At 57.3% G+C, this 26,871-nt stretch overlaps 1 protein-coding gene and 1 non-coding gene across 2 annotated transcripts in view; both read left to right on the top strand.

The window, feature by feature from the left end:
- Kdm4b (lysine demethylase 4B) overlaps nucleotides 1-26,871 on the top strand; it is a 68,134-nt gene that overhangs the window by 18,552 nt on the left and 22,711 nt on the right. Inside the window, exons 6-8 of the mRNA XM_090340523.1 lie at nucleotides 13,319-13,368; nucleotides 16,939-17,042; nucleotides 20,604-20,741. Of these exons, the coding sequence (XP_090196649.1) occupies nucleotides 13,319-13,368; nucleotides 16,939-17,042; nucleotides 20,604-20,741 (292 nt within the window). The remainder of the gene's footprint in view (nucleotides 1-13,318; nucleotides 13,369-16,938; nucleotides 17,043-20,603; nucleotides 20,742-26,871) is intronic.
- Nucleotides 10,577-10,679, top strand: LOC150068684 (U6 spliceosomal RNA). Its single transcript, XR_016538473.1, has one exon. It is a non-coding gene; the product is annotated as a U6 spliceosomal RNA (small nuclear RNA).

The raw sequence follows: 26,871 nt of genomic DNA, 5'->3' as shown, positions 1-26,871 counted from the left end.
TGGCAACTGGGCAGGCCCTGACCACTTCCATGGCCTGCTTGAGGGCCCCTCACCTTGGCTCCTGTCACCTGCCCAGCCTCCCGTCACTGCCACCATCCCCTGAGACAGCACGTTGAGTGCTGTGTGTTCCTGGAGGCTCTCACAGCTTTCCAGACATACTGACAACACACCCTGGGGTCCCTCCACATCGCCCAAGATGCCCCACCAGGCCCCACCTCTTGAATTGCCATGCCTCCTGCCACCTCTCTCAGGCATGCCCTGGGCTGGGGAGCAGGCAGAACACTGTGCCAGTGGGCATTCCTTTTGTGTGGAGCCAGGCCAGTCCCTGTGACGGGCCTTGGTCTGGGGTCCTCCGTGCCGTGTGGCCACCACCCTCCCCAGCCACCCCACACTTAAGCCTCCATGGTTCTTCGGGTTCCTCCTTTTGGGGGTGCTGTCCTGTTCCTTGGGACTCTCTGAGGCAGTGGTGGACAGGGGTTGCCGCAGGTCCTGGGGTGCCACGCACAGGGCTCCCTACCCAGGGGCCGCTGATGAGAGGCCTCCCTAGCTTGTGCCTCCAGCAGGGGGTGAGGGGGGCAGGCCGGCAGGTGTGTCTGTCGGGAGGGTGCCCTTGCCTTCCTTTGCTCCCCATCTCTGCCAGCTCCTGTTCCCCTCCACAGCCTCATCTCCTGTGGGGCTGAGCGGCTAGGCAGCCATGCCATGCCATGCCATGTGAGGGTGCACACCTCCCATCCTAGGCACAGGAGGGGCTTGTGTGGGGCTGGGAGGCCTGCTAGGGGCCGTGCCAGTGGTCCCATCCCCAGACACAGCACCAGGCCCTGTGGCCTATACTGCAGGTCTGTGCTGGCCAAGGAGGACCCCACAGCTGCTAGGCACCCAGAAGCCTCGTATTCCCTGTCTGGTGCAGAGACCAAGCATCCCATTCCCTGGCCTTTCCCAGAACCCTTCTGCAGCCCCTGGGACTGGCTGTCACAGGAGGAGTGCCAAGAACCGTCCAGAGCTCCGGCACAGTGTGGCTGGCTGTCCTCCCTGGTGCTCCTCATAGTGAGGCAGGACAGGACTCTTCTCGCCCTGTGCATGCTCTCATCTTCTGCTGGTGAGGTGTCCATGATGCTGCTTGCTCTCCGTTCCTCCTGGCCCCAAGCCCAGGCCTCTTTGGTAAGGGGGTCCGTGGAGCCCGTATGGTGGCTCGTACTCGTAATCTCAGCTACTTAGAAAGCAGGGATTGGGAGGATTAAGACCATCTAGGTCAAAAGTTGATAAGACCCCTGTCTCAACCTGTGAGCTGAGTAAAGCTGAGCGTGGTGCTTTACTCCTCTGGTCCCAGCTGCTAGGGTGGTATAGATAGGATTGTGCCCTGAGGCTGGCCCCAGGTAAAAACTCAACACCCCACTAGAAAAACAATGAAAGCAGAAAAGGACTGGGTAGAACCACCTGCCTAGCCAAAACCCAAATACTGTCCCCCCGTCCCCCCAAAAAGATGAAGGGGCTAGGAGTGTGGCCTAGTAGTAGAGTGCTTGCCTAGCATACACAAAGACCCGGGTTCGATTCCTTGGTACCACATACCTAGAAAAAAGCCGGAGGTGGTGCTGTGGCTCATGTAGTGGAGTGCTAACCGTGAGGAAAAGCCCAAGGACAGTGCTCAGGCCCTGAGTTCAAGCCCCAAGACTGGCAAAAAAAAAAAGATGAAGTAATGTGACCTCTGCTCAATGTCCTGGCGGTACCCTCAGATGTGGCAAGCCACCGTGTTTGGTCAGCCAGAGTGTGTGTCTACATGCATGGAGCTGTGTGTGTATTCTATATTGCAGTTTGTACGTGTGTGAGATAGACAGAGACACAGATAGACATGACAGGGTCTCAGGTCACACAGTGTGAGCTCGTGCATCCCTGCAGGACTGAGAGTCTGGACAGGAACCGCTTCTACACGGCGCTTGGCTCAGGCCCACGGGCTGATGGAGGGACAGCTGTGTTGTCCCTGGCCTGGCTCCCTCCTCAGCCTCCTTATCACGCCCTTGGCCTTGCTCTTGTCACAGCCACTCTGTTGTTGCCTGGTGCCACCAGCCCCCGCCTTCTGCTTGTCAGGACTGGGCAGTCAATCTCACACCGCAGGCTGCTCTGGGCATCTAAACAATGAGCTCTGAGACTGAGAGACGTCTGAGTCTCAAATTGGGACATCGAGTGCCGTCACGCAGGGGAATGGCGCTGTCATTAACAGCCGCGGCGGACCGATGACGATGGGCAATTTCGGGGAATCTGGCACACGCGGCATGGTGCGGTTCTGAGTCACAGCCTGTCCGCCCCATTAGTCTGAGCAGCTGCTGAGGCCTCCCGCCCAGCGCTGCTGCACCGATCACTGTGTCCCTCCATTCCCAGGACAGGGGAGCTTGGGGCAGAGCAGCCAGGAAACCCTATGCATGAGGGGACTCACCCGTGGCTCTTGCCAGCCCCGGCCTAGGCTGCTCTGTGTGTCTCCAGAGCTAGCAGGGGACACACGCCGATTCCGGGGCTGCAGGCTGTGTGTACTGTGTCCCTGTGCGTGCTCTGCCTCCTGCTGCTGGCCCTGTACTCTTGGGGCCTGGCTGGAGAGGGGGTGAGGGGCTCTGGAGATGCCCCATGCCGCTCTGCTGATTCCTGGTTTTGATACTTTGTTTGCTTTTTCAGTGGGTGATTTTCTAGAACATGCCATGTTTATTAGCCCTGCAGTGGATTTGCTGAAGCCTGGGGACAATGCTGAGTCCTCGGAGTGACTTCCGCTCTGGGGATGTCACTGTCAGCCGCTCCAGGCAATGTCACCTGTGCTTCCCAGTGCGGGGCAGGGCTCTCCCTCTCTCCCTTCTGCTCAGGGACTTTGTGGGCCCCCACTATGAGTCAGTCTGCTGCTCTCCCTGGGGTCACGATGGGTGGTGGGCTTGGGGTGAGGCACTCAGGCTTGTTTGTCAGGTACTATGCAGAATGACTTCTGCTTTTACCTTTTGGTCCTGCCTCTTCCGAAATGAAATGTGCTTTTATGCTTATGTGTGGCTCAAGGGAGCGGCTGTCCACACATAGAAATGTCAGTCCCACTGACTTTTTTTTTTTTTTTTTTTGCCAGTCCTGGGCTTGAGCTCAGGGCCTGAGCACTGTCCTTGGACTTTCTCAAGGCTAGAGCTCTACCACTTGAGCCTCAGCACCATTTCCAGCTTTTTGCTATGTATGTGGTAGTGAGGAATCGAACCCGGGTCTTCGTGCATGCTAGGCAAGCACTTTAACCACTAGGCCAAACTCCCGGCCCAACTTTTTTTTTTTTTTACTAGTCTGGGGCTTGAGCTTTCCTCAAGGTTAGAGCTCTACCACTTGAGCCACAGCACCACTTCTAGCCTTTTCTCTCTATGTGGTACTGAGGAATCATCAAACCAGGTCTTACTGCATGCTAGGCAAGCACTCTACCACTAGGCCAAATTCACGGCCCCATTTTTTTTTTTTTTTTGTCTTCTTTTTTGGTACTGGGGATCAAACCCAGGATGTCGCACTTTTGCTAGGTAAATGCTTTGCTACTGAGCTACATCCTAGCCCCCAAAGTGCTTTTCTTTTGTGGTACCAATCCAGGGTCTTCAACTCACGGCCTATGGACTGTCCTTGAGCTTTTGTGCTTAAAGGCTAGTGCTCTACCATTTGAGCTGTAGCTCTACTGGTCCTCGGGGGCTTTTGTGCTGGTTCATTGGGGAAAACTCTCGTGGATTTTCCTGCCTGGGCTGTCTTTGAACCTCAGTTCCTCAGTTCTCCAAGTGCTTTTTTTTTTTTTTTTTAACTCCAGTTGGTCATGGGGCCTGAACTCAGGGCCCGGGCACTGTTCCTGAGCTGGTAAGCTCAAAGTTAGTGCTTGAGCACTTGAGCCACAGTGCCACTTCCGGTTTCTGAGTGATTAATTGAAGATAAAAGTCTCACTGACTTTTGTGCCCGGGCTGAATGGAGATCTTCAGATCTCAGTCTCCTGGGTAGCTGGGGTTCTAAGTGTGAGCCGCTGGCGCCTGGCTAGTGCTTCTGTAAACCGAGGTATATAGAGCCTGCTCCTTTTTCTTGCTCCCCCTCCTCCCTTGCTCCAGGGTGGGTGGTGGACAAGCGGGTGGGTGGGATTGCTTTATGCAGCTTCCTCCATAGCGCCTCCCAGCAAGCTCTCTGCTGTGGCCTGTGGCCAGTCACCATTGTCTGAGACTCCAGGAAGGACTCTCCCGCCTTTCTGGCTGGTGGCTGGACTTGTGAGCAGACCTCAGTCCCTTGACTGTCAGAACCCACCTGCTGTCTGATACCACTTTGAAGGGCTCCCCAGGAAGGCCAGACCTACTCCTCATCACCTAGTCTGTGGTCCTAGGGCTTGAACTCAGGGCCTGGGCACTGTCCTTGGGCTTTCTCAAGGTTAGTGCTCTCCCACTTGAGCCACAACACCATTTCCAGCTTTTTCTATGTACGTGGTGCGGAGGAATTGAACCTGGGTCTTAGTGCATGTTAAGCAAGCACTCTACCACTAGGCCAAATTCCTGGCCCCAGCTCGCAGATTTGAGGCCATAATCAGTGCAGCCACTGAGAGGAGCGTGGGTCTGAGTCACTGTGCCTGGGGCCCTGGAGTCAGGGGCCTCCTTTTGTCCCCCTCCCCGTGCCCTCACTAGTCAGGGACCTGTCCTACTGTGCAAAGTTCATAAAGTGTCTCAGTGCCAAGGGTGCATGCGTGCTGCTCTTCACCTGGCCCTCCCCTTGCAGCCCCCACATACAGAGGTGCCCTCAGTGCCAGCTGTGCCTTCTCTTTGAGGACTTCAAGCCACCACCCCTTAGCCCTGTGTGTCCTTTTACCCACGTCCCTGACCATGGGGCTGAGCATGACCTTCCTGCATGTTTAGCCCGGGTCACGGCCCACTGCCGTGTGTGGAGGTGCTTGCACTCTCCTGCTGGTTTCCTACCTGTGTGTGGTGTGGCCAGGCCTTGCTCTGTGATGAATCACCAGCCATCCCCAGTATGGGGCTATGGCAAAAGATTGGTTACTGCCACACCTGCTGTAGGTGCAGGATATGTGCTCTGACCCCAAGCCCTGCCAAAAGGACCTGTGCAGCCACCGCTTCTCATGACTCTTGACTGCCAGCAGCATGTGGCTCCGGCCAGGCCCTTCATCCCTGTGTGCAGATGGGGCATGAGTTAGCCATGTGTCAGTCTGGGCTGGCGTGTCGGGGTATGGGGGGTGACCTGTGTGAAGCCCCTGCTTCCGTACCTGGCTCTAGAGTGGCCAGAAAACTGCCACAGTGGACCAGGGCCCACTGGGCCCCGTGAGCCATGCCTGGCACAGTGCCCTGAGGGAGGGCTGGGGAGGCTCTGGGGGAGGGGGCCTACCATGGTGGTGGATGGCGGCAGTAGCCTGGACAGGCATGCCCCTGAAGGGGCCTCGTGAACAGTACTTGCGGATACAGGCAGTGCTGGCCCGTCGCCGCATGCTGGCGTGGTCTGGCAGGAGCAGATGGCCCATCGTTTTGGTGTCTTTTGTTCAGTGTGGGTGCTTAGCGTTGGAATGGTGACAGACATACGGCCTGGCCGGTTGTGCTGGAAGACCATGGGCTTTCTGTTGCAAGGGGTGGAAACAACCAGGCCGGCCAGGCTGGGCTAGCTACCCAAATCCTTCTCTGCCCACTGCAGCAGAGCTGTTAGTTAGTATGGGGAAATGCCCTGGCAGCGCTTTCCTGCCTCCGAGCATGCCAGGTAGAGTTGTAGAGAGATCGTCCAGCCACCTGGGGCGTGGGGCTGTAGCCCCCACCTCCCATCACCATGGACACCAGTGGTTTCCATGGCACATGTCACTCTGTAGTGCACCTGCTGCTTCTAGATGCCAGCCTCAAGATTGTGGCCCTGGCCCTGAGTGCAGGGATCTCGCTTAAGACCTCTTAAGCTGGCCCTGCATTTAAGAGGGAAGATGCCACACAGGGGCCACCATGGGGCTGGGTGTGTGGTAAAGACAGATGTCTGAAGTCATCTTTAAGGGGCAGGCACTCCCGTCTCCCGCCCTCTCCGCCACCCACCTCAGCACTGCCCCCAGCTGTCCCTCCTGTCCTTTATTCAGGACACATGGGGGCAGTTGTTGTAGGCAGCCTAATCACTCTCCAGTCCAGACACAGGGAGCCTCTTGATCCCTCCTTCCCCTCCTTCTCTCTCCACCGCTTTCCCCTGTGTTCCCCCCTCTCCGCTTTGCTCATGTTTTCCCCTTCCCCAATAGCGGCCTGTCCCTTCAGGACTCTGGGGCCTTATTTTTCTGTTCCAGCTGACCTGTGTGTTTGGGTAGGAATAGGAGAGGGTGGGGGTCCCCTGTGTGGGTAGAGCACAAGGTGGGGTGGGGTATGGTTGGGGCTTGGGGTGCCTCCTGGTTGTTTTGTGGGCTGGCCTCCAGACCAGTTGGGGTGAGGCATCCGCATTGTAAAAGCACAGAACTCTGACCAGCATGTCCACTGTGGTCCCCCATGCTGCCCACTTGAGCCTCTTTCCATCCCCAGCCACGTGCACCTTCCCCGTGACACTGTCACATACGTGGACCACCTAGGAAAAGCAACTCAGATGTGAACCCAGAGCTGGGGGCTCACGTGCCACCCAGCCAGCACTGCCTGGCTGTGCAGTCCCCACTCATGCTTAAGTGGAGGGTGGTCAGTGGGCTCTGCAGGCCCCCAGGGAGGTGTAGTGCCACCTCTACCCTGCTAGGACCCCCCCCCCCCGCCCCGTGCACACCGCCCCCTCCTGCTGCCTGTTTCATGCTTTACTAGCTCTCGCCAGCTTTGTTGAGCTTTATTTGGTGTCCCATGGTGGCTGGTCCTGGCTTCGGTTTCAGCTCGTGGTTGTCTCTCACGCCCAAGATTCTTGATCCTTGTGTGTGTTTCAATAAAAATGTCATTATTTGAAATCATCCACACTGCTGGTGTGAGATACCAAATTCCATCTATTGTCCCGAAAAACGATCCATTACAGATAAAAGCCGAGGCTCAATCAGGCACTTCCCTGGAAACAAGCTGCGCCCTCCCAGACTCTGCCTCCAGCGCTGCCTGTGCTGTGCAGGTGCAGGACAAGTGCAGGCGTCTCAGAGGTGGGGTGGCCCAGGTCGAGCTCTCTTTTTGCAGACATGTCACAGTGGTTGGGGATGGGGATGGGGATGGGGGCAGCTGTACATCCTGTCCCCCCACATTGGATCTTTGCAGTCTCCTTCAGGCAGACTGTGGATGGGGGTGCCCTCCTTCCTCCCGCTGCGTGCCAAGGGCACCTTGAGCTGCTGTCTGTCCCCCTGCACTGGCCCACAGGGGGCCCATCTGTCCAGATTACCTGTCCTGCTGGGAATGCTGGCAGCCCTCCTTCGGCAATTGAGCTGCAGTGACACGCCGCCCCGCTCACCACCCGCTGCCACCACCCCTGCCTTTTGTAAGCCTGTGGGCCACGTTCTCCTCCCTGCACCATTGCTGTGTCCTGCTTTTGCCACTGGTCCTGGCTGCTGGCCAGGGGGCCTTGCGACAGGCATCTGCTGCTCTCCTTTCCATGTCCCATTGCTGGGAACATTGAGCTATGTCTTCTGTGTCTTGCTTCCAGATCCCAGCTGGGCTTTGCCTGTGTGGCCTCGTGGTCTGTGGACGTCCACTGTGGGCACTCTTGGTGTAGTCAGTCTTCTGGACCTGGGAGGGCTGTTTATGTGTGTGTCACAGTCTGTGCTAGTCTCTCCCCCTCCCATCCTTTCCTTGCTTTGTTCTGTAAGCTGGCACCTTGAGTGTGGAGCTGGTGGGTGACTGGGGGACAGCTGGCCTGGCTCCCTGCTTGTTGGATGCCTGTGGCTGGGCCCTTCAACACCACGGAAGTCCCCTCCTCCTGCCCCAGTGTGTGTCCACATTGAGTTTGACCCGAAAGGCTCCCAGGAGCTGGGCAGGCACTCTCTCACTGGAGTCAGGCCCCTGCCACCTGGACCATGCCAAGTAGGGCCTCACCCCCATACCTGGGATTGGCCTCTGACCTTCTTTCCTTTTTGGGTAATCTGCCTCCACACCTGGTTTGTTGGAATGATGTCTCATTTTGTCTGAGCTGGCCGTGGAACTTAAATCTTCCTAATCTCCACCTGTTGAATCGCTGGGTTTACAGGAATGAGCCACACGCCTGGTTCTCTGCTTCTCTGACCTTTCCATGCTGAGGCTGGAGGAGCAGAGCAGAGGGATTTGCCCAGGGCCTGGGCAGCGAGGAGCTCAGGGATGGGCAAAGTAGGGTAGAGAAGACAGCCAGGGCTACTGAGGCTCAAGGAGCATGGTACTGGAACTGACCCTCTGAGGCAGGGCCCTGGCTATGCTGTGGCCTCCTGGCTGCAAGTGGTGCTGACCCCTGCCAGAGCCTCCAGCTCACAGCCAGCCAGGCTCTGTGGCTCTGCCTTCTTGTTTCTGTGTCCATCATAGCCCATGTTAAGTGGCACGGGGCCCTGTGTCTGCCCTGTGCACACACTGTGAAATTGACTTCCACAGCCCACGACTGCCGTGGCTGAGTTGACATTTCCAGAGGGCTGCTGTCTGGACTGCTCCTGGCACTGCGCGGGGACGGGGCGGGTGATCACCGTGGCACCTAACGGCTGGAGCGTTGCATGGTAGGGCTGTCAATGCAGAAAGTCACCAGCTCTCCCCAGCTGCAGGCCTCCAGAGGATCTGAGTGAGAGGGTCCTAGACAGGGGCTGCTGCCCAATACCTGCGCCTTGTGAACACGGACAGACAGGGCTCAGAGCCCTGATCTGGGGTCCTCAGCCCACCATCCTTGTCTCAGGAGTGGCTCTGTTCCTTGCACATGTAACCCTAGGGCAGGGACTGGGAAGAATGCTGGCCTCGCTATGACCACAGTGTGGGGCTTTCCTTCTTCTGAGACCTCGCCTGTGTTTGGCTTTGGCTAGCTGAGGATGCGTCAGCCCCCCTGGACTAACGAGTAGATGCCTCCCCATGCCACCCCGGAACCCAAGAGGCCATCCTACACTCAGTGACCCGAAACTGGAGCTCCCAGCCCCTGTGGGCAGCACCTGCAGAGCCTCTAAGGCTCGTGGGCAGGGGCTGGATGAGCGGAACTGAGCCTGTGGCCCACAGGCCTGGCACTCCTCACTTGCCGTGTGACGGACGGCTCCTGAGCAGGCCCCGCGCCCCAGGACGGCCTGTGTTCCTCTTCCTGACACACTCATTTAATGCTTAACTCGCAAGGCATTTGCTTATTTATTTTCATTGTTCTTGATAATAATTCTAAGCCATTAGAGGGGAAAATTATATTCAAAAATGCTGTTTCACACTTTATTTGTTTGATGATTTAGAGCGATAGAAAATAGCACATTTGCTGGCTTTTATAGTCTGATAATTATTCACATCCATCAAGCCATTCCAGGGGAATAAACAAAACACCAAGAAAATTACACTATTAATAGCATCCTCCATGGCGGACCTGAGACCGTGGCCGGCATAGTGGAGAGGGAGGCCGCCTGTCCAAAGCGGAAGGTGCTGGTTTCCAATCACAGCCAGGCTCAGTGGCCACTGGGATTGTGGCTGCCCCTCCTGGAGGCCCAGAGCACCCTGTGGCTGTGCTCTGGCCTGTTCACACCAGAGGCTCTTCATCAGCTGGAGGAAGCCTTGTTAGCTAGCCCCACGATGGCTGTGGCGCCAGCCTGGCTACAGGCTTGTTTCTCACCTAGCATTCCTGTCCTTAGCCTTGGTGCCTCTGATGGTCCTGCCTGGAGGTCCAGGGTCCCCACCACAACCGTGCACCCTCCGCCACCCTGGCACGCTCACACTTGCTCTCATCCATGCGGCTTATGCTGGGGTGGCCTGGCCTCTGCCTCTGCCCCAATGCTACGTTTGTGGGTTTTCAGCTTTGCCTTTTTTAGGGTGGCAGTAATTCCTCCAGGAAGAAATCTGGAAGGACAGAGGGCCCAGGCCCAGGATGTAGCTTCCTTCTGGAGCCTTCTGTGCAGTTAGTTCACCCTTACCTCTCCCGGACCTGTTCCTGCGGCCTCTGTCTGTCTGCTGGCCTGAGTTTGGTCCTACTCCATCCTGTGTCCCCAGCTCAGAAGGAGCCTCTGGGGTCACCTCCCCTCTTGGCCTCCCACTGGTCTTATGCTGATGCCTCATCTAAAAATGGAAGCCCCTTGGGCTTTACAGAATACAGGGTCTCCTGGCCTGTCTCCCTCAGTTCTTCCCAGTGCCCCTCCCCACCCCCAGCATCCCCTTGGCATTGGCATTGAATACAGAATGCATCCTGCTGGCCAGTGCAGGACACCAGGTTTCCAGGGAGATACAGAAGCAAATGGTTCATGGGTTCTTGCTTCCTATCTTCCAGAAGTACCTTGCAGTAAACATTCAAAAGTACAGTGTGGGGCCAGGAGTTTGGCCTAGTGGTAGAGTGCTTGCCTAGCATTCACGAAGGCCCGGTTCAATTCCTCAGTACCACATTCTTAGAAAAAACAGCCAGCAGTGGTATTGAGGGTCAAGTGGTAGAGCTCTAGCCTTGAGAAAGTCCAAGGACAGTGCTCAGGCCTTGAGCTCAAGCCTAGGACTGGCAAAAAAAAAAAAAAAAGTACAGTGTGCTTGCTTGGGTAAGATATTCAGATACAGAGAAGCAGTACAGAGAAGATTAACATGGCTGTGTGCCAGGATGACAGGAAAATTCATGAAATGGTCCAGTATTTTATTTTTTTAAACAAAGAGCAGGTGGGATCGGGGACAAAACCAGAGGCTTTTAAGACACAAAGATACCAAGAGAGACCATGGGGACTGTTCCAGAGGGGTGACTTGACCTGGGGCTCCTCTCCTTGGGAGCCCAAGGATGGCATCTCAGTTTGGCATCTTTCTCAGGCCTTACTCACATAGGCTCCCACCCCCAGCACAGCCCAGGAAGGCTGCCCTTGCCCTGGCAAAGCCCAGCCTCCCTCATGCTGAGGCCCCAGTCAGGGGATGGGCCCAGCTGATGTCATCCTGGGAGGTCTGGGTCTGCGGGATGTGGGGAGTGAGCTGAGGTCAGCTCCAGAGGAACCTAGATGACAGGAGGATGGGGGTGCTGACATGGAGGAGGAGGTCAGAGGTGGGGCCTGTGGTCAGAGCAGCACCAACAGGTGGGGTGAGAGACCCCAAGCAGGTCAAGGCAGCCCAGGGAGACTGCCCAGTGTTCAGGAGCCCAGAGAAGACCCTGGGAGAAGTCTGGAGGAAGATCTAGGGATACCATCTGTCTGAGAAAGTTGCTACTGGGTGAGTGGACTGCCTCGTCCACCCACAGCGACTACCTGGACCACAGGCATGCCCAGAGCAGTGGATTTGGGCCATGAAGTTTGACCTTGTCGTGGAGTCCAGGCTTGCAGGCAGGGAGGAGGCAGACTGCTTCCCTGTGTTCATGACCAATCAAACCCACTTTATTTTACAGCCCCAGAAATTGCTTGCTAATGGCCAGGAAGATGCCTGACTGCCTGCAGGTTGAGCGAACAAACCTCTCGAACCCCCAGTGGGCGCCAGGACAGTCTGGGAGGAGGTGGGGGAGGTGTGTGTTAGGGGGGCATTGGGGCTCAGCTCTGGGGGTCCTGAAGGGTCTGTAAGACACCTGGCTTGGGGAGTGTTGGTCCTGATCTCCCCGGCTTATCCCAGCCGGCTTGAGCCTGCTTTGTCCTGTCCTTGTCTGTCCTCCATGGTCAGCCCTACCACCTGGGCTGGGACATGCTCAGCGTCTTGTGGGCAGGTAGCACACTGGCACTTCAATGGCTTCCGCTGTGTGGGGGGCTCCTGTCGCCCACCCTTGAGGCATAGAGCCACAGTGCTTTCCTTATAGAATGATGCCCTTGCCCTGTGGCTTTGGCTTGTGAGCCGAGGATTTTTTTTCTTGAGTCTTACAGAGCAGGCTTGGCACATACCTGGCATTGGGGTGTGGGCTACCTAAGGCTGTCACTAGGTTCTGGGTGGCAGGAGGCTCTGTGCTCCTGGGCATTGGTGGCAGGTCCACAAGTCTATGCCCACCTGCTTCCCATCCGAAAACCTTCCTAATCTCTCCAGGGGCTGCTCTCCTGCACACTCGGCCGGCGGCCTGCAGTCTGTACTTTCCGATAACAGGAGCCACGTTCCAATGTATTAAACTTTTAACATCCACCAGATTCAATTAATCTTATCTTTACAACTCCCAATTACAGGCGGTAATTAAGTGAAAGCAGCATTGTAGGCTGGGGATCTTGCATTAATCATTGCAGCCCTGGAGCCATAAATTAGTTCCTTCCCATCCTCAGGCGTCTTCCCAGCAGGCCTGGACTGGCTCACTCCCCGAGGGGGGGGCACTGCCCCAGCAAGGCGCTTTGGACCAGGGATTAGCACCCTGGTCCTTACGTAAATGGGGACTGGCTGAGTGAGAAAGCACCCCCTCCACTTTGTCCACGCAGTGGAAAATTCTCCAGCATCCACCCAGCCGAAGGTGCCCAGGGTATTTCTGGCAGAGGCCCTATGAATGTGCTGTGCCCAGAAATTAATTATTGAATCCTATTTAGATTAGAGACAACAAGATGTTTCTCTTATCTTCCCACCCCACCCCTCCATTTCATTAGAAAAATAACAAATGTCTCTGCTGGCGGTTGGTGTGGGCTTGTACAGCTCTGGTCAGGGCGGTCTTTTCCTCTCTGGTGTTTTCACTGCTTTGCTTCCTGTCCAAGGGCTGTGGGGAAAGGCTGCCAGGCTGCCTCACACCTCCACTTGCTTGACTACATGTTCTAGAAGGTGAGACATTAGCATCATCGCTCCAGAGCAGGCTTGTGATCTGGGGTGGGGGGGATCAGGTGCTGAGCAGTGTCCCTGGCCCCCACCAATTCCCAGTTGTGACAGCCACATGTCCCCGGGACATGTGCTTCCTGGCATCTTCCTGGCCAGGCAGTGGCAAGAAGAGGCCCAGCCCGCAGCTCCAGTTGGTGTCGGCAGCTTGGTGACAGCGGCTCAGCAGCCCTCCGCCTGTTTGCAAACTTTCACCTTCATCTTTGTGCAGATGACAGAGCCTCAGAATCTTTTAAACTTAGGAAGCGGTGATAGTGGTGATGTTCTCCTCCCGAAGCTGCTTTCCCTGCTGACTCCAGGCTGGGAATGTGGATGGCACAGCCAGAAGTGCCAGCTAGGCAGAGTTTCTGTCCCCAATCCCCAGGCTCAGCGCAGGGCTTTGCATCCCTTGTTGCTCCTCTGGCCTCTCTAGGGTTTGGCACCTCCTGGCACGTAGTGGCCATGGCAGCCTCTGAGTTCAGTCCTGAGTCCTGGCTTCCCTGCCCTGTGCTGGGAATGCTCAGTATGTGCTGACCACCTCCCTTCTCTTGCAGGTATGCCATCCCCCCCGAGCACGGCAAGCGCCTGGAGCGGCTGGCTATCGGTAGGTGTCTGTGCCTGCAGCAGGCAGGGCGGGCTGGGCTGGGTGGCAGGGAGGCAGGGAAAGCAGTTGTCAGCCACCCAGAAGGACTGCATTTGAGTGCTGTCCGGTCGTGAAGGTGAGCTCCCCACTCCCCACATCCCCACTACCTTTGCCCTGCATTCCCTGTTTTTAGTTCTCCGCATGAAGGCCTGGCCCAGTGAGCCTGATCTGCCTCTTGCTGCACATGTCTGTCTGTGCCATGTGTCCTCCAGCACGTGGGGATACTGAGTAAGCAGGCCATCCTCCCTGCTGACCTAGCCCTCAGCACAGGTCTTTTCTCCATGCCTCCACTTACCACCCGCCTGCACCCCTTCCCTCCGTCCAGGGCCTCTCTCCAGGGTAGGTTTGCTGGAGGCCCTGACCACCCTGGTTGAAGATAGCCGGGCAGGTGCGTAGAGCAGGATTTCCCCGACAGCTCCTGATCCCAGCCATGGTCAGTGCAGTCTCGGGTTCCAGGAACTACTACATCTTTGGAGGGCTCTGTACCACGGGGTTGCCCTGCAAGGACCCTGACCTGCTGGACCCACTGAGCCCACTCATTTAGGGACGCACAATGCTTGATGCTCCCAGTTCTGGCTCCTGGTTATCCCAGGTCCAGGGCCAGTGCATTCGGTAGGAGCCAAGCATCCTCTGATGACGGGGCCCCAAAGACTCCAGTGTGACAACCCCCCTCATTTCCGTTGTTTCAGACAGTGTCTCCTTGTGTAGTCCAGGCTGGTCTCCTTTCTCAGCCTCTTGAGTGGTGCCCTGCATGTGTGCCTGACTGCCACATCTTGGCACCATGACATAGGGGTGTAAATATCAGTGTAAGAATGTGGGGACCTTCAGACCATAGCAAGTTCTAATTGGCTCAAAGAGTCCCCTTACTCTCATATCCACTCAAGAGGCTATCCTTAAACAGAGGCACTTCCTCCTGGGCTGGCCAGGCACAGTGGTGAGGGTACTATGTGAGGGCAACAAGGGCACAGGGTATTGAGCCCCCCCCCCCATTCGAGAAGCTGCTCCTGTCTTGGTGTGGCTTCTGTGTGCCCATGTATAGCTGACATGCCAGCTACCAAAGCAGCAGGAGGAAGGGAGGCGCTGTCCACCACTCTGCTGCTAGCCCTAGCAGAGATCCCATAGCAGAGGCATCTCAGTGCCACCACTCACAAACAGCCCAGCCACCACAGCATCCCCTTACGCTTCCAAACATAAACCAAGGCGTGAAGCTCATTCCAAAATATAGTTTGCATGTTTTTCTACTGTGTAAAACAAATGGCCACAGCCTTAGTGGCTGCAAAATGATTTAAAAAAAACAAACTTGCAGATCCAAGCTGGGGTGCTGGTGATTTCCACCCGTTACTCAAGCTACTCAGGAGGGTGAGATCTAAGGATCGCATGATTCAAGATGGTCCCTACTCAGGGTCCTTAGCTTATTCCTGCCCACAGAGTCTGGGAGCAGGCTGCAGTCAGGGAGGGTGCCATGGTTCGGCCGACCACACCTGTAAACAGCTGTACTGGAGAAGCTGGCAGATGGTGGCGAGGGTGGTGGAGCAGCCATCCTAGGTGCCTGGAGAATATCACCAGTGCCCAGACCCCACAATGCTGGTCCGTGTTGGAAAAGAAGGGGAAGGCCAGTCTTAGGGCCACCATCAGCTCTTTCTGGCTTTTTTTTTTTGTCCAGTCCTGGGCTTGAACTCCGAGCCTGAGCACAGTCCTTGGGCTTTCTCAAGGCTAGAGCTCTACCACTTGAGCCACAGCACCATTTCCAGCTCTTTCTATGTATGTGGTACCAAGGAATTAAACCTGGGTCTTCATTCATGCTAGACAAGCTCTCTACCTCTAGGCCAAACTCCCAGGCCTTTCTGGCTTCTGTATAAGGAAAGGCAACTCTGTGTGGGTTCCCTGTTGTGTGCTTTTAAAAATGCCAGCTCACTCCTGCCAGGGCACTGTGCATAGCTCAGGAATAGCTGGGCCATGGGTCAGAGGCAGGCGGGATTGGGGGGAGGTTGGGCAGGGCTGTGGCCGCAGCAGTGGCAGCAGGAGGCCACACCACTCTCCTCCACAGACTCAGGCCTTGCCACCTTTGGGAGAGGTGTCCCCCCACCCCATCCCAAAGCTGGGCAGAACGGCTGCAACTAATGTGCAGAATGAATAGCCCCGCTCCAAGTGGGCTCGCGGGGAGAGTTGTGGGGCCCGCGGAGAGCACATTAATGTGCTGGCGCATTATCGGTGCTAATCACTTAAAATGTGTGCCTTTATTAGAGCTTTAATGAGAGCCACTTAAACTGTGCATTAAAAAGAGGAACTGCAGCGCGGCCGGCGGCTGGGTGGCAGGCAGTCATAACTCTAATTGAAATGCTTTTAGTGCCAGGGGAGGTTGTGAGTGCAATGATTCCCGGTACCTTCCATGCACTTGTGGCCGGTGTGCGCCATGCATCCTGCGCTCACATGCCGGCACGTGTGCTCTCCTGGTGGTCACCCACCAAGGGCATGTGCTGGCCTCAAGGCCAGGCCCAGGGTATGCACGGGCTTCCAGAAGGTTCCCTGGGTGGCCTGTGGCTGCCAGTGAGTCATGGAGGATAGGATACCCACAAGCACCCATTCCACCACCCCCACCCACAAGCACCCATTCCACCACCCCCTGATACCCCACCTCTCCATTTAATCTGCATGGCGGCCTGGTCCATGCAGGATGATGGGGTGTAGACACAGCCTGTGGGTACTTGGTGTTTGCCCATCCCACCGCCCGGCCTTCCTGGGCCTGTGTACCCGTGCTGAGGCCAGTCCTCCCTGGGGTCATGGGCAGAGCAGGTGTTGGAGCAGGGGGCAGCGGAGCCAGCAAGGCCCTGTGTGCTTCTCAGCACAGCCCACAAGCACAGCCTGGGCTTCAGCAAGCATCTGCGCCCCACCCCAGGGCTGGCTGCCTTATTGTTGGGACCCCAGGGGCGTTACTTGACCCTGGCCTCTACTGCCCTTGTGGAGCTGACCCTGGCCACCGGGACTGCTTAGCCAGCCTGCAAGAGCAGGCAGGGCGCATACTCTCCCACCTGAGACCCAGCCCTGTGGGAGCTCTCGCTGCAGATCCAGACACCACGAGGCTCAGCCTCCTCACTGAGCAGCCGGAAGAGGATCCGAGTGGGGAGATGGGGGGCTGGCGTGGCAAGGGCGCCTTGACCCCCCTACAGCTCTCAGGCTTGGTTCTTTATTCTTACCCAGAAGGAAGGTGCCTCTGTGTGGGCACTGCTTGCTTGCCACATTCCTGTCTTGTCTGGCTCTCAGACCCTGGCGGCCCCTTGTCTTTTCCATCTCTGCTCAGGGTGGCATGAGGTTGGCATCCATGACTTGAGTGTGCCTTGCCCTCTGCACGGCTGTGCCCCGGCACTGGGCCTGTCACAGACATGGGCCTCTCCTTTCCGTGGGGCCAGGCTCCAGGCACCCCCACCACCCACCCCAACCGTGCTGTCCACCCATGGTACTTTGGAGGGCCAGCATGCCAGCCCTGCCACCCTGGCCTGTGCCCCTCTCACTGAGTGTCCTCTCCTACCCCAGGCTTCTTCCCCGGGAGCTCGCAGGGCTGCGATGCCTTCCTGCGCCACAAGATGACCCTCATCTCGCCCATCATCCTGAAGAAGTACGGGATCCCGTTCAGCAGGGTGCGTACAGGCCTGAAGCTGGCGGGACGGGGCTTGGGGTTGTCCTTGGTGGGGTGGGTCCTGGGGACGGAGCCTGGAGATGCCCATGATGGGACAGGCCCTGAGCTCTAGCTGGCTGGCTTAGGCTGCCTAGGAGATAGACCTGTTAACCTGGAGAAGGTTCTAGAGCTGTGACCGGCTGCGAGCTATGTTGCCTGCTCGGGGCTGGGCATATGGCGGAAGATGTGGGTCAAGTGAGGTCTTCACTTGCTTCCCATGACCCCTAAACCAGACCACGCCCAGTGTTAGGCGTGGCCTCCCAGGCCCTCCCTCTAGAGGGAGGTACCCTGGGACCATGTGGTAGGCATGGTGGCTCCTGCTGGGGCCAGAAAGCTAGTGATAATCTCAGAGGACACATCCCCGCACCTAGGCTCCCTCTGACAGGAGCCATGGGACTCCTGAGCTCGTGTGATGAGCTCCACGACCCTCACAGGGCTGGGTTGAAGAGGTCCAGCTTCCATTGCTCAGGGCCCCCACACTGGGGTGAAGCTCAGCTCTGCAGACCCAGCAACTCCAGGGTACCTGGGTGGCAGCCGCTCTCGTGCCACTCTTCCTGCCTGGCCTCCAGCCCCACGATGGAGCTGCATGGGTCCCGCAGTGCTGGCCCGGCTCAGCTGCCTGCAGCCTCCCGCCCTGCAGGAGACATGGTCTCCTGGGGGATGGCGGCTTTGTGAAGAGCAATTTGTCAGGCCCAGGAGCGCGTTCTGTGATGAGACCCTGCACTCCCTCGCTCATGTCGCATGTCGGCACGTGGAAATTGCTTCTGACATTTCAATCGTTCTGCTCGGAGCATTGCTGTGGCAACCGAGGATGACTCCCTCTTCCTGCCCGGTGCCGCCACATCAGGCTGAGGAAGAAAGGCGGCTTCCCCGGGCTTGCCAGCTCCTGGGGCTTTTGTCAGAAATCCTTCCTTATCAGGAAAAGGTGGTCAGATTCCTATCAGGTGACTACTCAGTCATGGAAGTGACAAGGGCTGACCTTGGGTCTGATTCTGGGAGAAAATCCTTCCACTTAAGTGGCACCTGGGGATCCCCCACGCTGCTGTCTGCCTGAACTTGAAACACCAAACTCCCTGGCCAGTGTACCCCCCATCCCAAAAGGGCTGCCAGCACCCTGCCACCTTACTCCTGCCCTGAATGACCGAGCCCCCAGCCACCTGCATGGCTACCCTCCGTGTCCCCTGATGCTGTGGGCCAGTGGAGCGCAGCCCCCGCGTGGCACAGCCCGTGGGCCCGGCCTGGTGTGGATCCCTCATCTGAATTCCTAGCATCTTCACACGAGCAGTTCCCTGCTCCCTGCCATAAATCTCAGTAATGGTATTTACTTCTAGAAGAAAAAGCAGATCAATAGCAGAGCTTTTTAATAATTAAAAGTGTGTACTTGTGTAATATGCCATTGACTTCCTCATTTGTTCTGTGTGAGCTCACAGAACACATGGGCACAGCTTCCTTGGGCTTGGCATCAGGGGATGGCATCTTGGACTGCCAGCTAATGCTGCACACTGTCTGTCATCCCAGACTCCTCCTGACTTATCATCACTGCTGGGGTGGGCCAGATGCGGAAGGAACACACCACATTCTCCCAGGAACCTCAGCATCCTCACTGTGCATCCTCCATCCTGGGGTCCATTCCCAGAGGTACAGGGCCCTGCCGTCTAACCTAACACCCCGCTGCCATGTGCCTCTCCAAGTTTCCAGCTTGGGGTGAGAGGACCCGGCTGTGCCCCCAGAAGGCTGAGTTTGGGGGCTGTCACCACACCAGGCTTGGGGTGACAGGAAGAGCAACCCGGCTTTGCAGGGCTGAGGGACAAGGGCTGGAAGTCGAGGCTGTGACGTGGATGCTGGCCCCACACCGGGGGTGTTCTCCCATCCTGCACGATGGCTGTCACTTGGACAGGAATTTAAATACACAACTTAATGCACAGTGACTTCCTATGATTGGTGCAATTAATTTTTTGAAAAGAAAAATATCACCATGTTCTCAGGAGCTGGCGTTTCTCCAGGCAGTGTCAGTTTTGACGGATGTGTGAGTGGGGGCTGGCTCTGCAGGCCCCCCTCTGCTGCCCGCCCCCACCCACCCGCCTGTGCCTACGCCTTGGGTTCCAAGATGAATCCAGTTCTCGTGTCTGCTGGAGAACATGGATGGAGCCACAGTGAAAAGACAAATGACCCAGGAGCAGGAGAAATATTCAGACACTCGATGTACTTACCAACCAACCCATATGACCTGCTTGGCACTCAGCAACACCAGACGCCCAAGAAAGGCACAGGCCCAAGCATGGTGCTATTACGGAGAGAGGCACAGCACAGGAGAGTGCCACCATGGTTATTAGAGACACAGGCAGCCTTGTGCCCCTCAGGCCACTCTGGGCTGCGTAACCCAGACACCAGGGGAAACATCCTGGCGGCCACACCCAGAATTCCAGATAGTCATGGCCGCACTTCTCACCCTGTTCTAGGAGAACAAAGGAGCCCATCTGACCTCAGAGAGCACCTTCCAGGCCTCAGCTTCCTACCTGCAGCTCAGGCCCACAGCCCTGTCTCCAAAGCAGCTCATTGCCAGGCTCCAGGGCACCGTGGGAAGTGATTGCCGCTTCGCCGGGCATCAGTGGCTCACGCCTGTCATCCTAGCTACTCAGGAAGCTGAGATCTGAGGATCGTGGTTTAAAGCCAGCCTGAGCAGCAAAGCCAATGAGAAACTCTAGCTGGAAGTGGAACTTTAGTGCAAGTGGTGCTTTATTCTTGAGCATAAAACAACTCAGGAACAGTGCCCAGGTCCTGAGTTCAAGCCCCTGGACATGCACCCAAGGGGGGAAAAATATATCTGTTGAAGGGCCAAGTGGTGGCCAGTCTGGTCATCTGGAATGTCCCCTCCCTGGGAGGGGGTGCACCCTGCCTGGGCACGAGCGTCTCTCCTCCAGAGGCTGGTATCCCCATTTACCCACGCGTCACACTCGAGCCCGCTCTTTGACTTGGCCTGTGTTTTGGGGTGAATTAGCTGTCTTAGTGATCCCATAAAATTGTGGTTAGTAGGGTGAGCCCCTCGTTATGCGGTAGATGGAGTGTTCCTCACAGCCACTTCTTGGGGTACAGTGAGCAGAGGGCTGTGATGGTGACATGACCCAGGGGTGCCATGTGCACACCACTGGTGAGGGAGGACGTGGGCCCTGTCACCAATGTGTCCCCATGCTTCTGCTACCACTAACCTTGTGACTGAGTGTGCCGCAGCCCCACCACAGCAGGAGGCGCCGCACTGCCTACGTGCCGCAGACCCACGCTCCCTCCAGAAGACATCGCCGTTGCTGGGGGAGCTGTGCTTCTTTTTTCTTCTTTTCTTTTCTCTCTTAAAGAGTATCTTCCTATGCAACTCTGGCCATCCTGGACCTCTCTTTCCTCCTACCTCAGCCTCCAGGGTGGCCAACATGCAGGAACCTGCAGGGAGTCTGTGGAGCCCCACGGACTCCTCAGCGTGGGGCTCCCCTCCCTGCATGCCCGTCCTCATCTATACACCTTTGCTCCTCAGATCACGCAGGAGGCTGGGGAGTTCATGATCACGTTTCCCTACGGCTACCATGCTGGCTTCAATCATGGATTCAACTGCGCCGAGTCCACCAACTTTGCCACGCTGCGGTGGATTGACTATGGCAAAGTGGCCACTCAGGTAGGCCCCACGGCACCATGCAGGCTCTCCTTCTGCCCCTCCATTGCTGTGGCCCAGGGCTGTCCAGTGCCACCACTCCAGCCTTGGTTCCGGAGCTTTTCCAGGCTCTGTCTGGGGTGTTCAAGAGCATGCGTCACGCACTGGGGAGGGAAGTTGAGGGGGGGAGGCTTATGTGGCCCACGGTAGCCTCTGGTGTTGGTGCACTCTGCTTCCCAGCCGCCCACACCGGGTTGTCCACTACGGGGGATTAAGGTCTGTGATTCTTGTGCTCTGTCTCACCTGTCAGTTCTGAGGGCCAAGCAGGCTGGCCCTGTCCACTCAAGTGTCACTTCCTGGCCCTCAGCCGCCTCTCCCCTGCTGTTCCTCCCATACCCCCACCCCTGAGCAGGCCTCAGGCAGGGCCTGGACACAGAGGATTCGAGGGTGCTGTTCCCAAAGGGAAATGGGCTGTGTCTTGGGGAAAGAATGGTGACTTCCTTTGTGATTGTGGGGCCGGGGTGGCTGTGTGAGGAGCTGGGTCTGGGCGGTGCCAGCCTGCCCTGCGGCAGATTGAGCTGTGAGCAGCGTGTCCTGGAGGTGCCAGGCTTGCGGGACTGCCTAGATATTAAAAGCAATTTTGGGTTCAGCCATGTGTTCACAAACAAGTGACATTCAGGAGGCACAGCCGTCGACTGGGCTCCACGCTCCCATTGTCAGGCGGCGTAGCGTGAAATTACTGAACAAGTGACGCGCGCCCAGAGCCAGCATGGGGTTCACGGCTGTACGGCTGATGCCCAGCTCCGCTTTGGGTCCCCTCGGCCATCCTACTAGCCCCTGTCTGGGCACCCCACTAGGGAGAGGAGGTGTCCCTGTGGGCCTGGAACATTGGCCTGGTGGCTGTGTGGTGGGGACAGGGCAGCCGGACTGCCATCAATGGGCCCCTGCTCCCCAGCACTATCGCTGGAGGCCAGGGTGGGAGGCCAGAAGAGGCCATGGAGAGAGGTTTCTCAGAGGGAAGTGAAGGCCAGTGCCCTTCTCCACGCTCCCCACTGGGCCACGGTCTGGCCTGGGCTTCAGGGCCAGCGGCTGCAGTGGGATGGAGGGAACCCAGGGCAAATGTCTACTCCATATCCTGAATTTGGGGGCTGTTCTCTGTATTGCTTTGCTCCCCTTCTTCCCTGCCCCCATCCCTATGTCTCCTGGGCTCAGCAGCAACAATGACATCACCCCTGGGTCCAGCCAACCTCTGGCAGTCCAGGCTCTCACCAGGGCCTCCATCTCCGTCAGTCTGCAGAACAGTGGTTTCATGTTGAAAGGTCAGTGGAAGCCAGACACGGTGGCTCCAGCCTGCCATCCTGGCTACTCAGGAGCTGAGATCTGAGGCTTGTGGGTCAAAGCCAGCCTAGACGGGAATGTCTGTGGGACTTGTATCTCCAATAAAACAGCCAAAAGCTGGTAGTGGCTCAAGTGGTAGACCACTAGACTTGAACACAAAAGCTCAGGGACAGTGGCTAAGCTCTAAGTTCAAGTCCCAAGACCAGCAAAATAAAAAAGGAGCTAGGCGCAGTGGCTCACGCCTGTCATTCTAACTACTCAGGAGGCTGAGATCTGAGGATCTCAAGTGAAAGCCAGCCCGGATACTAAAGTCTATGAGACTCTTATCTCCAATTAATCATCAGAAAACAGGAAGTGGCGCTGTGGCTCAAGGGATAGGGCGGTGGCCTTGAGCTGAAGAACTAGGGACAATACCCAGGCCCAGAGTTCAAGCCCCATGACCAAAAAAATAAGTTAATTAAAAAAAGATTAGTGGGAGAAGAGAAATCCAAAGAGGTGTATAGGGCCTGTGCACAGCTGTACTGTCCACCATGGGGTAGTTTCCCAACATCATGTGGCCTCACAGAGGAAGCCTTGGGCTCCAGGGGCCTGGATGTCAGCCAGCCACCACTGTCACCAGCCCCAGCCCCATTCTCCCCCTGGCCTGGATTCTGCCTTAGAGGGGCTACCCCAGCACAGGGGAGACCCCTCACTCCTCACTGCACAGCTCAGCCCACCCCACTACTCTAGAGGTTCTGACCCAGTGGAAGTATGGGGGCTGGTGGGCCTAGCCAGACACCAGCCTGCTGCTGCCACCTGCTAGGACTCCTTTGAGGTCCTCCTTGAATCAGCCTCCAGCCCCTGCCACTCACCGTCAGGTCGTTGGTAGCTGAACCTGCACTGATCCAGTCATCACCAGCACTGACTCCCGCACACGTGCTCCTGCCTCCACATCTGCTGTGCCTCAGGGGACCAGGCTCAGTGCCTACACCCTATCGCAGTGGGCCTGCCATGTGGGTGGGGGCACCAGCAGCCGTGCTCGCCCCTGGGGCCCCCTCTGAATAGACCTGGGGAAGGGAGAGAGGAACAGCGCAGCAGGAGCAGGCCAGGCCTCCATCCGCAGTCAGATCAACTGTGGGACATGGCTACTGCCCTTGCAGAGAGCCAGAATCAGCCCATGCCCGGGCCTGGAGCAGGTGTGGGCAAACTCCATGGCCGATCCCTTCCTTCACTGAGATAACAGCTATGGGGACCAAGCCCAGCCTGCCCAAGCTCTCCCGCCCCCTTCCTCCCTCCCTCCCAGAGGTATGAGCCCCTCCCTGCCTGAGTCTCCAGGCCAAACTGGGGCCTGGGCACAGGTGAGGCCTGGTTAGCTCAGCTTCCCGACAGATGTGGCTGGGCTGGCTCTTTGCCAGGATTGCCAATGGAGGGGTGAGAGGAGAGGAGGTGCACAGTACACCAGCTCTCTCCACTGACCTTGAGGGGCCATGTCTCACATTACCTCTGCTCATCCTGAGACAGCCCCATGGACTAGGGCTGTTCTCCAGAGCCCAGGACATGCCAGCATCTCCAAACCACCTACCAGGCAGAGTTGGAGCAGATTAAAGAGAGAGGAATTTAAACCCAGTGGGCACAGCTCGGGAGCCCAGTGCACTAGACTGGTTTCCTGCCGGCTGCTGTGATTAACGCGTGCTGTGAGCCTCCCTTTTTGAGGGATGTCTGTGTTGTCGGAGATCCAGGGTGGGTTTGGGGTGAGGGAGTGGGGGCTCAGGTCCCAGTAGTCAAAATGGCCCACTTGACACCCATGTGACCCTGTATCCAGACTGGCAGAAGCCACCACTCCAGCTCCAGCTTGGGCTAAGATGAACTTAATTACTACAAGATGGGAACCTAATTGTTTCTGCTGCTTGGGAAAACAATGTTCCTTCTGTTCCATGCTGGTGCCGCCTGCTCTGGGCAATTTACAGCATCCCAGGGGGTGGCGGCGGGAGCTTGGGGTGGGGGCTGGGCTGCAGCCCCCCCTCCACTGGCTCGATGTCAGGTGCCACCGTGTGCGGCTCTGCCTCCACCTCGCTGGCCCTCTGATTTATGGCTGGGCTGGGTGTGTGGGTTTACAAATTGCATTGTGAAATATGTCTGTCATTTGTTGCTTGTTGTGGATCTTCCCTGACATGTGTCCCTGGCTAAGGCGTTGGAGTGTGGACTTGCTTGAGTGCAAAGAGTACAGAGCAGGGGCGGAGTGGTTCCCAGGCCTGGCACCCCAAACCCGGCCAGCTACCGGGAGCCCTCGCCTGGTGTTCGTGTGATGGCAGGCGCAGAGGTCTTGAGAGGAAGGTGCTAGGAAGGGAGTTGGTGTAGTGCAGGGGTCCTGGCACTGTGCTCTCGAAGCCAGGTCAGCCTCTGGGGGGTGGGCATCCCTAGCTCCCATGCCTGGGATGGCTTTGAACCAGAATCCTAAGATCTTAACCTCTTGAGTAGCTAGGATTACAGGTGGGAGCCACTGATACCAGGCTCAGAAAGCTGCTTCCCAAGGGCTGGGCTGTGGCCTTGTAGGCAGCAGGCAGCAGCTTGCTATCTGCCGGGGCTGAGGGAGTCCTGGGAGCCTTACTGTTTTGCTCTTGAGGCAGGCGCTGCGATGCTTCCAGTGGATTCCTAATGAACTGGTTTCTCATCAGCTTCTCGCTGGTAATTACATGGGAAATGGGGGGCCCAGCCGCCCTTCCCATAACTTCTGTGGGCTCAGCCACAGACGCAGGATTCTAGCCATGCACTCCTCGTGCTCAGCACACAGAGCTGTGCCCCCAGACAAGAACCTCCCAGTACAGATGGCTCCGTGTGAGCTGTCCACAGCTGGGGGCCGGGACCAGGCCAAGAGGCCCAGGGAAGGCAGACCACAGTGAAGGGAGATTTCAGAACCTGGGGAAGCCAGGGTCTTCTCTGAGAACTTGGGGTCCTCCCAGGAGACATGAAACCAAGTCCTCTAACCAGGCAGTACTTGACTGTCCTTGGGGATCCGATCAGCAGTGGGCGGGGCCCTGTGGGCTGCACAGGCCTCCCTCTCACCTCTACCACTCAGCCCTATCTCTGTGTGTCCTGCCCTCTTTATAGTAGGAAACGGGGCACCAAATGGGCACCTAGCCTGATGACCTCGCCTGATCTCACAGCACTTGTAAGGACACTACCCACTCCCCCGGCCTCAGGACTCCACTGTCCACACACACAGGAAAGACCTGCATCCTGGCACTGCAGCACAGGGCTTTGGGTCTGGGTAGATCACCAACTAGACCAAGCAGAGAGCAGGGACCTTGTGGGCCAGCCACCGCCAGGTGGGCCGGGACCGCATGGAGTAGGAGGGGTTTGTGGCTGTGCATCAGGGTCTGTGGTGCCCACTCAGTTTGGGGGCATGAGCGCTTTCCAGTTGCTGTCCTCTGTGCTCAGAGCCCCACCTGCCCGGCCCCAGCCCCATTCTCCACACCGCACACCAGCCACATGCTTGCCCACAGCCCTAGCTGTTCACCGCCTGCTCTGCCCGCCCTGGCGGCCTCGATGTTCCGCCCTGCTTCCCACAGCCTCAGCTGGGAGTCAGCGCTGCTGCTCTGAGGCCCCGCGGCTGCGCGCTGTTAAGGTTGGTGATTTTATTGAGCCACAATTAGTGATGTTCTCTCTTCAGGCCTCTCCCCTACTTGGCTGTTTCTCAGGAGTAGTTCTAATGTCTGTTCAGGGTCTTCAGATGAGCTGGCCTCTGATTAAAGCTCAGTGCCTTTAAGTGGGGCGGCATGGTGGCTGTCCACGGGCCCGCAGCCCGCCTACATGCCTCACATGGCAGAGGGGATGAGTTTGGTGTGTCCACAGGCTGGCCTCCACCTCCAGGCCCCGGAAGAGCTGGGACTAGGGAGTGTGTGCATGTGCACATCTGGAAAGGAAGTTCTGGTGGGGCCCATCTGCAGAGATGAGGGGTGGCAGACCCCCAGCCTCCACCAGGCAGCAGATGCGGGTGGTCCCGGGCAGAAGGGCAGAATGTGGTCACGGGGGCTCCCAGAAGTGGGGGCCAGCCATGGGGAGTTGTACCTCAGGGATTGTGGGGGACAAGGTGTCCCCTGGGACATGCCTGGCCCCTGGGGGCCTCAGGACCACGACATGAGTGCCCCTCCATGGTATGTCCCGTGGAGCACCAGTCAGAAGTGAGCAGGACAGGCGCACATTCCTGCCTATGGCATCTGGATGGGCCATGCAGGAGACCAGCCGTGACAGATGCCGAGGGAAGCAGGGCAAGGGTCACCTTGCTGTGTCTGCCCCTCCCCAGAGTCTGTGGCTTTGTACATGTCCCCTGGGGAAGTGGAGGGATGAGGGAGGTCTTGGCGGCTGTGCTGTGGTCCATGGCTGTGGAGAGGTGTCCATTGTCCTGGCCCACCTCTGCTCTCCACAGTGGGCCCAGCCTTGCAGCTGTCCACTCTGAACCTGTCCACAGCCCTGTTTCTGAATTTCTATACTTTAGACAGAATGATGATTTTATTTCTGCTGTTTTCCCACCTCCACCCCTGCTCTGCTCATGGCAATCTACCAGCCCCCCTTTTTCTCAATTTTCTTTGGAGCTTAGTGGTTGGTCCTGGGAGACCCGCCCTGGATGCTGGGCTATTTGATATGTCAGTCTTCCAGTGTGGGTGACAGCCACACAGCTCCCAGCTCTTTGGCTTGGTGTCTGGGCTGGGAGTGACAGGGGCAAGCCAGAAGCTGAGGCCAGTAGATGAGGGCTGGCCTGGAATGCAGTGGTCGTAAATCTCTCTCTTGTCACTTGGAAGTGACAGCTGCATACTTGAGCCTCTGGCCAGGCAATCAC

This window comes from Megascapheus bottae, chromosome 1 (assembly GCF_031878675.1).
Source record: "Megascapheus bottae isolate mThoBot1 chromosome 1, mThoBot2.hap1, whole genome shotgun sequence".
Classification (NCBI taxonomy): domain Eukaryota; kingdom Metazoa; phylum Chordata; class Mammalia; order Rodentia; family Geomyidae; genus Megascapheus; species Megascapheus bottae.
Note: the sequence above shows the minus strand (reverse complement) of the source record. Positions and strands in the feature narration are given on the sequence as shown.